The sequence below is a fragment of the Nycticebus coucang genome, chromosome 1 (assembly GCF_027406575.1).
Source record: "Nycticebus coucang isolate mNycCou1 chromosome 1, mNycCou1.pri, whole genome shotgun sequence".
In the NCBI taxonomy this organism is placed as follows: domain Eukaryota; kingdom Metazoa; phylum Chordata; class Mammalia; order Primates; family Lorisidae; genus Nycticebus; species Nycticebus coucang.
The window spans coordinates 81,848,973-81,864,869 of NC_069780.1; the positions used below are offsets into that span (position 1 = coordinate 81,848,973).

The window sequence follows — 15,897 nt, forward strand, 5'->3', positions numbered from 1 at the left end:
AACACCATAATACTTTGGGACTTTAACACCCTCTGACAGAACTGGACAGATCCTCTAAACAGAAACTAAACAAAAATACAAAGAACTTAAAGGTGACCCAAGAGGGCGGCGCCTGTGGCTCAGTGAGTAGGGCGCTGGCCCCATATGCTGAGGGTGGCGGGTTCAAACCCAGCCCCGGCCAAACTGCAACAACAACAAAAAAATAGCCGGGCGTTTTGGCGGGTGCCTGTAGTCCCAGCTGCTCGGGAGGCTGAGGCAAGAGAATTGCTGAAGCCCAAGAGTTGGAGGTTGCTGTGAGCCGTGTGACGCCCCGGCACTCTACCGAGGGCCATAAAGTGAGACTCTGTCTCTACAAAAAAAAAAAAAAAGTGACCCAAGCATAAATGGGTTTAATAGACATATACAGAATATACCATCCCAAAGCTAAGGAATATACATTTTCCTCATAAGCCCATGGTATATACTCCAAAACTGACCACATCTTAGGATACAAATCAAACCTTAGCAAAATTAAAAGACTAGAAATTATACCTTGTATCTTCTCAGACCACAAGGCAATTAATGGCAGAACTCAACTCCAACAAAAACATTCATCCTCACACAAAGACTAGGAAATTAAATAACCTTATGCTGAATGATAGTTGGGTTCAAAAAGAGATAAAAGAGGAAATCATTAAATTACTCTTACAAGGGTATATGTGAATCCTAGTAAATGTGGAATGTAAAGATCTTAGCAAAATAACTAAGAAAATGCTACAAAAGCTATGTTAACTAATGTGATGAAAATGTGTCAAACGATATATGAACCAAGTGTATGGTGCCCCATGATCATACTAATGTACACAGCTATGGTTTAATAAAAAAAAGAAAAGAAAGAAAAAAAATAAATTACTCTAACATAACAACAATGAAGACATAAATTACCAACACCTGTGGAATACATCAAAAGCAGTCTTAAAAGGGAAATTTATCTCATTAGATGCCTACATTGGACAAATAGAAAGAGAGCACATCAAAAAACTCATGAACCATCTTATAGAATTGGAAAAAGAAGAATGATTTAATTCCAAACTCAGGAGAAGAAAAGAAATAACCAAAATTTAAATCATAAATTAATGAAATTGAAAAAAAAAAAAAAAAGACCATTCAGAGGTAAAGGACCTCTACAAAGAAAATTAATGAAACAAAAAGTCAGTTGTTCAAATAAATAAATAAAATCAATAAACCTTTGGCCAGATTAACTAGAAAAAGAAAAGTAAAATCTCTAATAACCTCAGTCAGAAACAATAAAGGGGAAAGAACGTCAGATGCCACAGAAATACTAGAGATCATTTCTGAGTACTACAAGAAACTCTATGCTAAGAAATTTGACAATGTGGAGGAAATGGATCAATAACTGGAATCATACCCTCTCCCTAGACTTAACTAAGAAGAAATAGATCTCTTTAACAGACCAATTTCAAGAACTGAGACAGAAGAAACAATAATAAATCTCCCCCCACCCCAAATGCCATGGTCCAGATGGATTTACAATAGAATTCTATCAAGTCTTCAAAAAAGAGCTTATATCCATGCTGCAGAAATTATTCCAAAAAATTGAGAAGGAAGGAATCTTCCACAACAAGGTCTATGAAGAAAACATCACCTTGATACCAAAACAAGGAAAAGATACAACTAAAAAGAAGAACTTCAGATCAATTTCACTAAGGAATATAGATGCAAAAATTCTCAATAAAATCTTAGCCAGTAGATTATAGCTATACGTTAAAAAAAAAAAAAATCATTCCTCACAGTCAAGTTTCATTCCAAGGATGCAAGACTGGTTTAACATACACAAATCCATTAACATAATTCACTATATCAAGAGAAGCAAAACAAAGACCATATGATCCTCTCAATAGATTCAGAAAAAGCATTCAGTAAAATTCAACATCCTTTTCTAATTAGAACACTTTAGAATTTAGGCATAGGTGGCACATTTCTGAATCTGATCAAAGCCATCTACAGTAAACCCACAGCAAATATATAGTAAATGCAGTAAAACTGATAGATTTACTGGTTGGAACCAGACAAGGTTGTCCTCTACTGCTGCTACTATTCAAACATAGTGTTGGAAGTTCTAGCCAATACAATCAGGCAAGAGAAGGAAATAAAGGGCATCTACATGAGTGTAGAGGAGGTCAACCTGCCACTCTTTGCTGATGATATGATCTTATACTTAGGGAACTCAAAAGACTCAACCACAAGACTCCTGGAAATGATAAAAAATGTACAGCAATGTCTCAGATATAAAATCAATGTCCACAAATCAGTAGCTTTTGTATATGCCAATAACAGACTAGATGAGAAGCTAATCAAGGACACAATTCCCTTCACAGTAGCCTCAAAAAAAAAAAAAAAAAAAAGAAAGAAAAAGAAAAAAGAAAGAAAGAAAACACCTGGGAATATACATAGCAAAAGAGGTAAAGGACCTCTACAAAGAAAATTATGAAACCCTAAGTAAAGAAATAGCAGAATATATTAAAAAATGGCAGAACATACCATGCTCATGGCTGGGAAGAATCAACATTGTGAAAATGTCTATACTTCCCAAAGCAATCTACAGATTCAATGCAATCCCCATTAAAATACCATCATCATACTTTCAAGATTTGGAAAAAAAATAATTCTTTCTTTTTTTTTTCTGCATGGAACCAGAAGAAACCCCATATAATGAAGGCAATTCTTAGTAATAAAAACAAACCTGAGGGTATCACCCTACCAGACTTTTGGCTATACCACAGGCCACAGTGATCAAAACAGCATGGTATTGGCACAAAAATAGATACTGAAATTTGGAACCCAATAGAAAACCATGAGATGAAACTAACATCTTACAGCCACCTGATCTTTGATAAATCAAATAAGAACATACACTGGGGGAAAAGAATCCCTATTCAATAAATAGTGCTGGGAAAACTGGACAACTATAGGTAAAAGACTGAACCTGGACCTGCACCTATCACTACCTACAAAAATTGATTCAAGATAAAGAAAAGAGCATTTTTTCATATGTCTGTAGGCCATGCGCCTGTCTTCTTCAGAGGTTTCCCTTCAAGTCCCTTACCCAGCCTGCGATGGAATCACTTGTACTTTTCTTCCTTATACATTTGAGTTCTCTGTGGATTCTGGTTATTAAACCTTTGTTAGAGACATAACCTGCAAATTCTGAGGGCTGTCTGCTTGCTTTACTTCTCCCATTCTGAGGGTTGTCTGCTTGCTTTACTTACTGTATTCTTGGCTGTGCAGAAGCTTTTTAGTTTGATCAGGTCCCAGTAGTGTATTTTTGAAGCTGCTTCAATTGCTCCGGGGGTCCTCCTCATAAAATACTCACCCAGACCGATTTCTTCAAGAGTTTTCTCTGCACTCTCTTCTAGTATTTTTATAGTTTCATGTCTTAAGTTTAAATCTTTAATCCAGTAGTCTATCTTAGTAAATGATGAAAGGTGTGGGTCCACTTTCAGTCTTCTACAGGTTGCTAGCCAGTTCACCCAGCACCATTTGTTAAATAGGGAATCTTTTCCCTACTGAATGTTTTTAATTGGCTTGTCAAAGATCAAATAACAGTAAGTAGCTGGATTCATCTCTTGGTTCTCTATTCTGTTCCAGACATCTACTTCTCTGTTTTTGTGCCAATACCATACCGTTTTGATCACTATCAATTTATAGTATAGTCTGAGGTCTGGTAGCGTGATTCCTCCTGCTTTTTTTTTATTTCTGAGTAATGTCTTGGCTATTCAAGGTTATTTCTGATTCCATATAAAACGAAGTATAATTTTTTCAAGATCTTTAAAGTAATGACAGTGGAGCTTTAATAGGGATTGCATTAGGGTAGCATGGACATTTTAACAATGTTGATTCTTCCCAGGCATGAGCATGTATGTTTTTCCATTTGTCTTATATGCAAATCAAAACTACTTTGAGATATCATCTAACTCCAGTAAGATTAGCCCATATCACAAAATCCCAAGACCAGAGATGTTGGCATGGAGGTGGAGAAAAGGGAATATTTCTACACTGCTGGTGGGAATGCAAAGTAATACCTTCCTTTTGGAAAGATGTTTGGAGAACACTTAGAGATCTAAAAACAGATCTGCCATTCAATCCTATAATTCCTCTACTAGGTATATACCCAGAAGACCAAAAATCACATTATAACAAAGATATTTGTACCAGAATGTTTATTGCAGCCCAATTCATAATTGCTAAGTGATGGAAAAAGCCCAAGTGCCCATCGATCCACGAATGGATTAATAAATTGTGGTATATGTACACCATGGAATATTATGCAGCCTTAAAGAAAGATGGAGACTTTACCTCTTTCATGTTTACATGGATGTAACTGGGACATATTCTTCTTAGTAAAGTATCTCAAGAATGGAAGAAAAAGTATCCAATGTACTCAGCCCTACTATGAAAGTAGAAAAGCCTAATTTATGGCTTTCATATGAAAGCTATAACCCTGTTATAACCTAAGAATATGGGAACGGGGGGGGGGGTTGGAGGGAGGGTGATTGGTGGGATCACACCTACAGTATCTTACAAGGGTACTTGTGAAACTTAGTAAATGTAGATTATAAATGTCTTAACACAATAACTAAGAAAATGCCGGAAAGGCTATGCTAATCATTGTGATGAAAATATGTCAAATGTTCTATAAAACCAGTGTATGGTGCCCCATGATCACATTAATGTACACAGCTATGATTTAATGAAAAAAAAAAAGATAGAGAAAAGATTTAAATTTAAGGCATGAAACAATAAAAATTCTTGCAGAAAGGGCAGCGCCTGTGGCTCAGTGAGTGGGGCCCCGGCCCCATATGCCGAGGGTGGCGGGTTCAGACCAGCCCCAGCCAAACCGCAACAGAAAATTAGCCGGGCATTGTGGAGCGCGCCTGTAGTCCCAGCTACTCGGGAGGCTGAGGCAAGAGAATTGCTAAGCCCAAGAGTTGGAGGTTGCTGTGAGCCGTGTGATACCACGGCACTCTACCCGAGGGTGGTACAGTGAGACTCTGTCTCTACAAAAAAAAAAAAAAAAAAAAAAAATTCTTGCAGAAAGTATGGAGAAAACAGTGAAGATTTTATGATTTTATGAAGATTTTATGAAGAAGACTCCAATGGCAATTGCAATAACAAAATAAACAAACAGGACTTAATTTAACTGAAAAGCTTCTGTACAGCTAAGGACAGAACAATCAAAGCAAAGAGATAACCTCCAGAATAGGAAAAGATTTTTGCATATAATGAATTGGAAAAAACCTTGATAACTAGGATCTATAGAGAACTTAAGTTAATCAACAAGAAAAGACCCAAGAATCCCATATATTCACTGGGCAAGAGAGATGAATAGAATCTTCTCTGAAGAAGACAGATGAATGGCTAACAAACATGAAAAAATGCTCATTGTCCCCAATCATTAGAGCAATGCAAATCAAAACTACCCTGAGATAATCACTAACCACAATGAGAATGGCCCACATCACAGTCTCAAAGCTGCAGATGCTGGCATGGATGTGGAGAGAAGGAAACATGTTTACACTCTTGGTGGCACTGCAAACTAATACAACCTTTTTGGAAGGCAGTATAGAGAATCCTCAAAGAACTCAAATTAGACCTCCCATTTGATCCTGCAATGCCATTACTTGGTATCTACCCAGAAGAAAAATAATCCTTTTATCATAAGGACATTTGCACTAGACTGTTCATGACAGGTCAATTTACAATCGCCAAAATGTGGAAATAGCCCAAATGCCCTCCAACCCAGGAATGGATTAACAAGCTGTAGTCTAGGGGTGGTGCCTGTGGCTCAGTGAGCAGGGCACCAGCCCCATATACAGAGGGTGGTGGTTCAAACCCAGCCCCAGCCAAACTGCAACAAAAAAATAGCCTGGTGTTGTGGCTGGCACCTGAAGTCCCAGCTACTGGGAGGCTGAGGCAAGAGAATAGCCTAAGCCTGGGATACGAGGTTGCTGTGAGCTGTGTGACGCCACGGCACTCTACCAAGGGCCACAAAGTGAGACTGTGTCTCTAACAAAAAACAAAAAACAAACAAACAAAAAAAACAAACAACAAGCTGTAGTATATATATACTATGGAATACTATTCAGCCACTAAAAAAGATGGAGACTTTACATCTTTTGTATTAACCTAGCTGGAGGTGGAACACATTCTTCTGAAAGCATCACAGGAATGGAAAAACAAGAATCCAATGTACTCTATCCTAACATGAAGGCAGTAGATAGCTAATACAAGGAGGGGATAGGGGCGGAGGAGTGGGGGTCATGGTGTGTGGCACACCTCCTGGGGGCGGGACACAATTATAAGAGAGACTTTATCTAACAAATGCAATGGGTGTAACCTAATTCTTTATACCCTCAAGGAATCCCAAACAATGAAAATAAATAAAATAAAAATAGCAGGGCGTTGTTGCGGGCGCCTGTAATCTCAGCTATTCAGAAGGCTGAGGCAAAGGAATCACTTGAGGTCAAGAGTTTGAGGTTGCTGTGAGTCATGACGCTATTGACTGAGGGACAGAGTGAGACTCTGTCTCAAAATTAATTAATTAATTAATTAATTTAAAAAACAAAGAAGGGAAAGAGAGACTGGTTGTCAATTTCTAGAAGGAATGGCTTAAAGTTTCTAGGAGGGATCCCAAGGAAACAGACCCTGCAGCTTTGTTGACTGACTCCACTATCTGGTTTTACTCCTGGTAGGTAACTCAGCCTGGCAGGCTCAAGGCATTAGCGGAAGGTTCCACCACAACCAGACAGGTGAAAGTGTTCTAGAGATGCGCGCTCACCGAGGCGCGAGTGGCTTGGGTCTGGCTCCAAGAGTGAAGGATCCGGAAGTAAGCTAAGCGGCGAGAGCGAGACTGCGTTTTAAGCGCGTCTCATTGCTTCCTCCGCTCTCCCGGTTCTGCCTTTGCCCAGATCCGTAGCACACACCACAGTTCCCGGTCTTTGGAATCGAGTCCGCACCGCCCAACTGTCGGCAGATACCTGTTAAGGTAATTTGCCGGTGATGGGCACCGGGATCTGAACTCTCTCTGCCTCCCTGGCAGAGCGCAGCGATCGCTCACTCAGAGGAGCGCTATTCCTTCGCGCTCCAGCCCTGGGCGCGGGTGCCGAGGATTGGTTCTCGGTACCATCGTGCGGCGCTTTTCAGGGGTTCTGCGCGAGCCCAGCTCCCCACCGCTGCCCGGACACACCAAGAGAACGCAACTCCGGATTGGACGCCGGAGAATTTTGTCAGCCCTGCAAAGGCGCAGAGATTCTGCTCTCCTGGCCGCCTCCCGCCTGGGACCGCAGCCCCTCGCCGGCTGCTGGGTCTGCCCGCCCTGCCTGTGCCCTGTGGCTTTAGTGAACCCGGATTCAAGTCCAGGGAGTCTGCTCTGGTCGGGCCCTCTCTCGGAACTGGGGAGCGGAGAGCAAAGAGAGGACTTCGTGAAAGGGAAAGGAGGAAGGGGTGTTCGAACCCGTCAAACTTGGGGGTCACACGGTGAGTAAGAACCGCAGCCGCAGGTGGGGGTGGGGGGCCGCGAGGGGCTCCGCGTTGGGTGGGGTAAGCTGTGCCGGCTTGTGAGCTCGGAGGTAGCGCAGCGGAGAGACCGTGGACGCTGTCCTTTTCTCCCTTGCCAGGGAAACTTCCCGCCCAACCCTGTGACCTGCAGGCCCCGCAGCCTCCTTACCTGTTAACCTTCTCTTTGAGGGAAGGGTCTGCCTGCTCTCTGCGTCCCCGCCTCCGACCCTCGCGTCCTCAACTTCCCACCCCGTGGCTCTGCGCACAGCCGGGAGAGGTCCCTGGCAGAGCTCAGCCCGCCCGCCTCCTCCTCGCTCGGGCGCCTCTGGGGGCTCGTGCAGCGCAGGCTGTCCCGGGCTGGTGGAGCCCACAGAACCGACTTGGCTTTTGGGACCTTCCAGGGCCTCTCTCTGAGTCGGCTAACTAGGTAACCATCGGACTAACCGGCTGCGCACGTTTGCCTCCAGGTCTCGGCAGAAACGCCAGGGCCAGGTTAGTGTCAGTCCTAACTCGGATTCACCTCTGGGAACAGGACTACCTCACAAAGAGCTCGGAAGAGGGCATGGAGGGGGTCCTCAGGGGTGTGTGGACCTTGTGCCCCTCTCTTAGGAGGGAGGGGGCTGGGAGTGACAAGATCCGCATATTCTACTTCCGCTAGATTTTCTTTTTTCCACTGAAGATTTTGAGTATTTCCTTGACCTTTCTGACAGATAGATCATCTTCCCAGAACAGTATATTGTTACTATTCCTGCCGCTTTTTAAAAATTCAAACACTTGTCCGAAGTGGAAGGTCGTATTGGATTCTTCAAAGCTGTTGAAAAACAGGCACATTTGGTTAAGCATCCACTCGTTTTTTACCAGAAGGGTTCACCTACTGATAGGAACATATGCTGGACCAGAAAGAGTCAAAATTGAAAGCTTTGAGACTGTTTGCAACAGGGACACATCATTTAGAACTCCATTACATGAAATAAACAATGATGTTTTCAAAGAAAGACTCCAGAAGATAAAATAGGCAGAAAAGAGATTTTCAATTTCCTGCTTAGGTAAGCAATCATGTCTTACATGTAGCATTCTTGAAAGTTCCCTTCCCCCCTCCCTCCTATAGGATTGACAAGTGCAGGCAAGTATAGGGCCTTCGTATGAGATTTTTACCTGGGGAAAAATTCCTGGAAGACGTTGTACTAAGGCGAACCTGTGACAGTATTGCAGCAAAAAGCCCCGCAGTTAGAAATACAGACTCAAAGCATGAACTAGTCTTTGAATTCTGACAATTTGATGTCATTTGACTCTGGGGTAGGGGGAGGAACATCCTGAAACTCTATTCCTATTCTACATAGAAAGACTTCTATTAGAAAGTTCCTAGTGATTCACTCATTTAAGAAAAGTGTACATTCATAGTTCTCTTTAAGTTTCTTAAATAAGGTAAATATCTCCTTCAAGTAATGTAAATATCATGTTTTAAGGAAAAGATTTTCCCATTTCTGTTTATGATTTATTTTACGTATTTTTGAGGTTTTTTTTTTTAATGTGATAACTTCCTCTGTATACTTTTTCCTTTTCCACTTTTTTAGAAGTGCTGTTATAAAATGATACATTTTCTTCTCTGGGTAATGCTGTGACCTGACCAAAGGCCAATCCTGTGCTTAGGAACAGCTAATAGTGTCCATATGCTAATAGCTTGGACCTATAGCAATTCCTGCAGAGAAGTTTTCAATTAAAAAGACTTGGGAATTAAAAAGTACGACTAAGATAGAAAACCAAAATAAGTCAATAAATCAAGTGTACCCCCTCCTTGTCTTCCTAAAATCTTTCTATCTTTTTCTTACTTTCACTTTAGTCTGCTACCATCTCCAAACTCTGAGATCTTAAAGTCTCATTAATTCTGTTAATGGCTTGTCAAGGTTGACTAATCCTACTCTGTAAAATCAGTCACTTAGTCTAAGGGAAATGGTACAGCCAATCATATATACACTCCAAGACTTAAATGGTTCCTTTAAGATTTTCCTAATTACTAAGGAGTGGAGGCAAATGTGAAAAAAGGCTGGAGCTCCTTAGAACACTATTTGAAATGTATGTAGAAAAACAAGAACATAACAGAATAGCAAATGCACGAGTCCCTCAAGACTCCAGAACCCCTCTGTGTAGTGAGGCTCCTATAGAAAGGGGTGGTGAGAGACAGAGAGAGAGAAAAAGAGACAAAGAGAAAGAAAAAACAAGTTGGGAGGGGATGTGTTGAGAAGGAGGAAAGAGCTACCTTTAAATTTAAAAGGGTTTCTTTATTGTATCTGATGTTATAATTAGGAACTGACTTCAGATAGTCTTTCAACAACTTTGTTGCATAAGCAGTTATCTAATTAAGAACAAGAAATATACATAAGGGTGTTATGTCATAGCAAATAATCCTGTATAGGCAGTTCTCTCCAGGAAAGGAAAGGATCAAAATTATATTTCATATTTTGCTGACACCAAAAGTGTGCCTTATTTTAGTTACATATTTGTTCTGCCAAATTGTTGATTACCTTTTATGTGCTAGATACTGCACCAGGGATTAAACAGTAAATGAAGAAAATTCAGGTTCAAAGATATTGCTGTGGTGGGAGGAAGGCAGGACTGTGGTGTCATGTGGTCCATGCAGTGTTACAAATGAGCGCAAGTTACAGGAACATCTGGGAGGCTTCCCAGTTTAGAACATGGAGGGCAGAGAGGCATGAGAAAGGCTAAGGTGTTACTGGAATTGGGAGCAGGGCAGCATGATGGAGTCAGAAGATGTATTGGAATGTCAGGGGGGATGAGGCCAGTGGGGTATGCAGGGATGCATTCATGAAAAGCCTTGAATGTCAGACGAAGGAGTTGGGATTTTTTTTCTGTAGGTTAGTCACTGTTAACCACCTGTGACTATTATAAGTTTTAGTGGGAGAGTAAATAAATGAAAGCATATGAGATCTGTCCAGATAACATTCAGCAATGTAATAAAAAGCACAAGTATTGATAAATGGCTGGATACTTTCTGGACAGACTTGTATATTCATGCTGTTAGCAGTGGGTGCAAAACAGAATCTAGTCAAGAATATCAAAGAGAGGAATCTAATGCAGAGAATGGGTTACACAAGTCATGGAAGCCAAATAAAGGATGTTGGGAGAGTCCAGGGATTAGCAAGAGCAGGGAGCCATGACTACCTCCAGCTGCAGGGTCATGGGGAAGTGGTAGTGTAACATCCACCGGGAACAGACTCACAGTGGGTCTGTCCCTTAGAAACCAGAGCATTGAAATGCTGCTGAGCTCTTGTCCTCTCCCTGCCAGTGACTCCCACTGATCAAAACCAGCCAGAGCTCCAAAGACTTGGGAACCTGAAAATGTAACAGGACTCAGCCCTCTTGTGGCACAGAGCAGCCCTGAGGAAAGGAAAGGCAAGGAATGGTGCTTGGGGATGCAGGCTCAGCCCAGCATTGTCTGTGGGCTGAATAAATATGACTCAGATACCAGGGGAGTCAGAGGGCGTAATGGTTAATATGATTGATAAAAGACTTCACTGAAACGAGATTCCGAATTAACAGCAGCAGCATTTTGTGATTATGAATATATTCAAAAGGTACCACTACTATGATTTTAGGCTCTGTATGCTTTTATAAACTGAAGAAAGGAAACTTACATTAGAAAACTATGTTATATTGTGTTAAGCAATCTGGAGACACTGAAGAAAATAATATGATCACATTTGAATTTCAGAAAAGCATTTTAATGTCAGAGTAGGCTCTGTCTGGTAAAATGCAAGAGCATTAGAGGAACTGTCCTCTTGTCTTTTTACTGAGCACGTGACCTAGGTTGTTAAATGCTGAGCATGCTTGTACAGAGATAAGCTGCATGACAGTAAAGCCATGCCTGGCATCTGGTAGATGCTCAATTATGTCTGTGAAATGAATGAATGAACAAATAAATGAAAGCAAAAGAGGAAAGGAGGCAAGTCAGAAGACTATTAGAGTTATTTTGGTAAGAAATTGAGAAGGACAAATCCAGTATGGTAGAATTAATGAGAAGACGACAGTTGGAGGAGATGTATAAAAGACTACTCTGAGTCTTCTCTTAAATGTGGGGCTAAAGATTTCAAAAAGGCATAGAATGCTATATATTAGTTGAGAAGTTTATTTCAGATCATTCTAAAAAGCAGCTTCTCTACGCAGGTTACCTATTTTTAATAGTAATCCCTGCACCAGGAGAAATCAATTTGAAGCAGAATCTGTTTACCTTAGATGCTTTATACGTTCAAAGTTTAGGCACCAGGCAAATGGGTTTAATATTTATCTCTTTCCTATACAATTTGTTGTTGTTCATTTATAAATTTAAAACAATCAAGATGTTGAGGGGAACTTTCCTCTTTTAATCGGCCTTAAGAATAATTGGATGAATTTATGGCAGTTATAACATTGATAGAGTTTATAATACTCAGCCCACTTGAATCTGTTTGGTAGTATTCACGTTGAAATTATTACACTTGGCCATCATAGTATACATTTCAAAGACCTGATTTCATTGATCTACGCTTATGAATAGACTTATTAAAGGACCTGTTTCATAAAATGTTATACTGTGGGCAATTTTAGGGATCTGAGGACAGGTATTTTCAGTCCCCAACCAAAATTAAACCAGGGATTTGTGACAAGTCTTTGCTTCACGTTTATGATTTCCTTGTTCTTTTTATTTTATTGTAGATTCTTGTGCTAGTCGCAGGCCAAGTGGAACTGCACTGAAAATGGGCCCAGTGGGTGCAGATGCTGATGAAAACCAGACAGTGGAAGAAGTGAGGGTGGAGCAGTATGGACCCGAGCAAACCACTTCTAGAGGCGAGCTGGCCCCTGACCCTGAGCCAGAGCTCATCGATAGCACCAAGCTGGTCGAGGTACAGGTGGTCCTTATCTTGGCCTATTGCTCCATCATCTTGCTTGGGGTGATTGGCAACTCCTTGGTGATCCACGTTGTGATTAAATACAAGAGCATGCGCACGGTAACCAACTTTTTCATCGCCAATCTGGCTGTGGCTGATCTTTTGGTGAACACACTGTGCCTGCCATTCACTCTTACCTACACTTTAATGGGGGAGTGGAAAATGGGCCCTGTTCTGTGCCACCTGGTGCCCTATGCCCAGGGCCTGGCAGTACAGGTGTCCACAATCACCTTGACAGTGATTGCTCTGGACCGGCACCGGTGCATCGTCTACCACCTGGAGAGCAAGATCTCCAAGCGGATCAGCTTCCTGATCATTGGCTTGGCCTGGGGCATCAGTGCCCTGCTGGCAAGTCCCCTGGCCATCTTCCGGGAGTACTCGCTGATTGAGATTATTCCGGACTTTGAGATTGTGGCCTGCACAGAGAAGTGGCCCGGTGAGGAAAAGAGCATCTATGGCACTGTCTACAGTCTTTCCTCCCTGTTGATCCTGTATGTTTTGCCCCTGGGCATCATATCTTTTTCCTACACCCGTATCTGGAATAAGCTGAAGACCCACGTCAGCCCTGGTGCTGCTAATGACCACTACCATCAGCGAAGGCGGAAGACCACCAAAATGCTGGTGTGTGTGGTGGTGGTGTTTGCTGTCAGCTGGCTGCCCCTCCATGCTTTCCAACTTGCTGTGGATATTGACAGTCATGTCCTAGACCTGAAGGAGTATAAACTTATCTTCACCGTGTTCCACATCATCGCCATGTGCTCCACCTTCGCCAACCCCCTTCTGTATGGCTGGATGAACAGCAACTACAGAAAGGCTTTCCTCTCGGCCTTCCGCTGTGAGCAGCGGTTGGACGCTATTCACTCTGAAGTGTCCATGACATTCAAGGCTAAAAAGAATCTGGAAGTCACAAAGAACAATGAGCCCAATGACTCTTTCACTGAGGCTACCAATGTCTAAGAAAAGTGGGTGTGAAGAAAATTTGGATGAATTCTGACCAGAGCTATACATCGGGGTGATGAAAGCTCACAGGTGCATTTTGAGTCCCCATTTTAAGGAAGAAAAAGAGCATCTGAATGGAAACATCTACAGTTTAATTCCCGGAAAACTGGTTGGTGGAGGTTAGGTGAAAATACTCATATTCAAAGATAGGGCCATGGAAGGGTTTGGTTACAGTTGATTTGTTAAATTATGAGTAAAAGCACGGAGAAATACTTTTGACTGTTTTCTCAGAGTGAAGAAAACCTGAACAAAGAATTGACGTTCTCAGCATTTCTACAAGGTGGTGGGTAAATAAACTGATTTTCAAAATGCATTAGGACCTGGATCGGGGATGTGTAATTCATTGCTCCCCCCTCGTCTGATGAAAAGGCTACTAAACACAAATTTCGTTGGGGAGCCACAGGCTGTCCTTTATTGCATTTTGTTCTTATTGCTCTTCCTATAGATGAAATCCATCAGGAAACGCTGCAAGTAAATGTTGCCAACTATTTGAATGACTTTAAAGAAAGGAGCTGAAATTTGCTGTATAATTAATATTTTGGCAAACGAAGGAATTTTCCAACACTCAACTAATTGTTCTTTAAACCAAATGCATGTTTGATGAAAGTTTCTTCAACTTAAAGACTGAAATTCTCAAAAGGAATGCAAACCATCATTTAATTTCTTATTTCAAGCCATTCTTGCTTTAAAGAGATACCATTTAGATAACAAAGAAACATACAATTTAATACTTTAAATCATTGCTAATTGTTATACCTTATTATTCCTATTGGAGGTAAGTTTGCACTAAAAAATTAAATCAGATTAGAAAGTAATTTTTGTGGCATTTTGTGATAATAAGCAATTTTTGCACAGCTCCATAACTCTCATATGTTTACAGGGCACTGCAGTGTTATTTTCTTTGAAATTCATCTTCCTCATACCCATTCACAATAAATAAAACAAATAATTTCATTAAAATGGACTGTGGTAAGTAATACTGAAAACCCTGGATTCATTCTACTGTGGAAATATTCTGTTTCAACCCATTTCACATAAGTTATTTGTCCTCTTTTCAAAATGATTATTTGTTTTTTGATAACCTATGAATATATACATAATAAAATTATACCTATAAATGTAGAACATATTAATAGATGCTGTACTATTTTTCATTTAATTACTTTATGAATATAATTTTTATTTCAATAGAACCCAACCAAAGATGCTTAAAGCCCTATTACATTCATGAAAAATAATTGAGATGTTAAAATTGTCATATTTCTTTGGATGCTATTAAAGAAATTTCACTGTAGTCCTATTTTTGTAATTATGATAGAATTTGTGAATATATTTTTCAAATTTTAAGTAAATTTAACATGAATATTACATTTGGTTACAACATTAATTTTGTGAAATGAAAAGCTTCATTATATGGCTATATTTAAAATTCATACTCTAGCTGTTATTAAAATATTTCCATATTAGAAATAAAAGATTGATTTTTAAGCACACTGTATTTAGGAATACTGAAAAAGAATGAAAACAATAGAAGTTGAGTTAGGCGGAAGATATATTAAGAAGTGAACAAAAAAATGTATATCTGTAATATATCATGGAACTGAAGAATTCATTTTTCTGTTGGATACAGCATAACTGTCTAAAAAGAAGCTTTTTGATTTTTAAATAACATATACTTTGCTTAATATATTAACAGAAATTTGTGATTAAATGTGTTCCTCCCTTTGGAGAATTCTTATACTATATATTATTGTATTATCTAATTGCAGTAGTAATTTATTAGAATCCAATTAATGATTCAGTTAACATATCTAATCCAATTTTTTATGTCCATTCATTAATAAAATGTCTTTCATTTAGTGCTTTTGTTGTTGAAATAAATAAAATTAAGGAAATTAGAGAAATTGTGAGAAATTGTTGCTGGAGTTTCTGTCTAAGACTAGCGGGTAAGACCTCAATGCAACTGAAAAAGAAAAATGGGCCTCCATGGTTAGTCCAGCTCTCTTTCCATTCTATACCTGGCCTGAGTTCTTGGATCCACTGCTATGGCTGCAGCTGTAATCCACATTCTGAAGATGCTTGAACCTTTATTTTCACACCAGAACTTCCTTCTAAACTTCATGTCCCTATGGGTTTTTCATCAACAAATCAAATCCAACTTGTCTCAAACAGAATTTGCTATTTCTATGCACACCCCACCTTCACTTTGTTTTCCTTATTCCCTGTCCTAATTACAATACAATTATACACCCACTTCTGCAAAGCTTTACAGAACTTGCACACCCCACCTTTGTTTTGTCTTCCTTATTCCCTGTCCCAATCACAATATGATTATACACACACTTCTTCAAAGCTTTACACTTCAGAGTCATCCTTGACTCCTCTCTTTACGCCACAT

At 40.2% G+C, this 15,897-nt stretch overlaps 1 protein-coding gene across 1 annotated transcript; it reads left to right on the top strand.

Moving 5' to 3' along the window:
- The first annotated feature begins 7,059 nt into the window (after positions 1–7,059).
- NPY2R (neuropeptide Y receptor Y2) lies at positions 7,060–15,375 on the top strand. The gene is made up of 2 exons (XM_053583408.1): positions 7,060–7,536; positions 12,268–15,375. The coding sequence occupies exon 2, from the start codon at positions 12,309–12,311 to the stop codon at positions 13,455–13,457; it is 1,149 nt and encodes a 382-aa protein (XP_053439383.1). The 5' UTR covers positions 7,060–7,536; positions 12,268–12,308; the 3' UTR covers positions 13,458–15,375.
- Positions 15,376–15,897: the final 522 nt, after the last annotated feature.

What these genes read in the sequence shown, in the direction of transcription:
- NPY2R (XM_053583408.1), top strand. Translation starts at nt 12,309, where the DNA reads ATGGGCCCAGTGGGTGCAGATGCTGATGAAAACCAGACAGTGGAAGAA.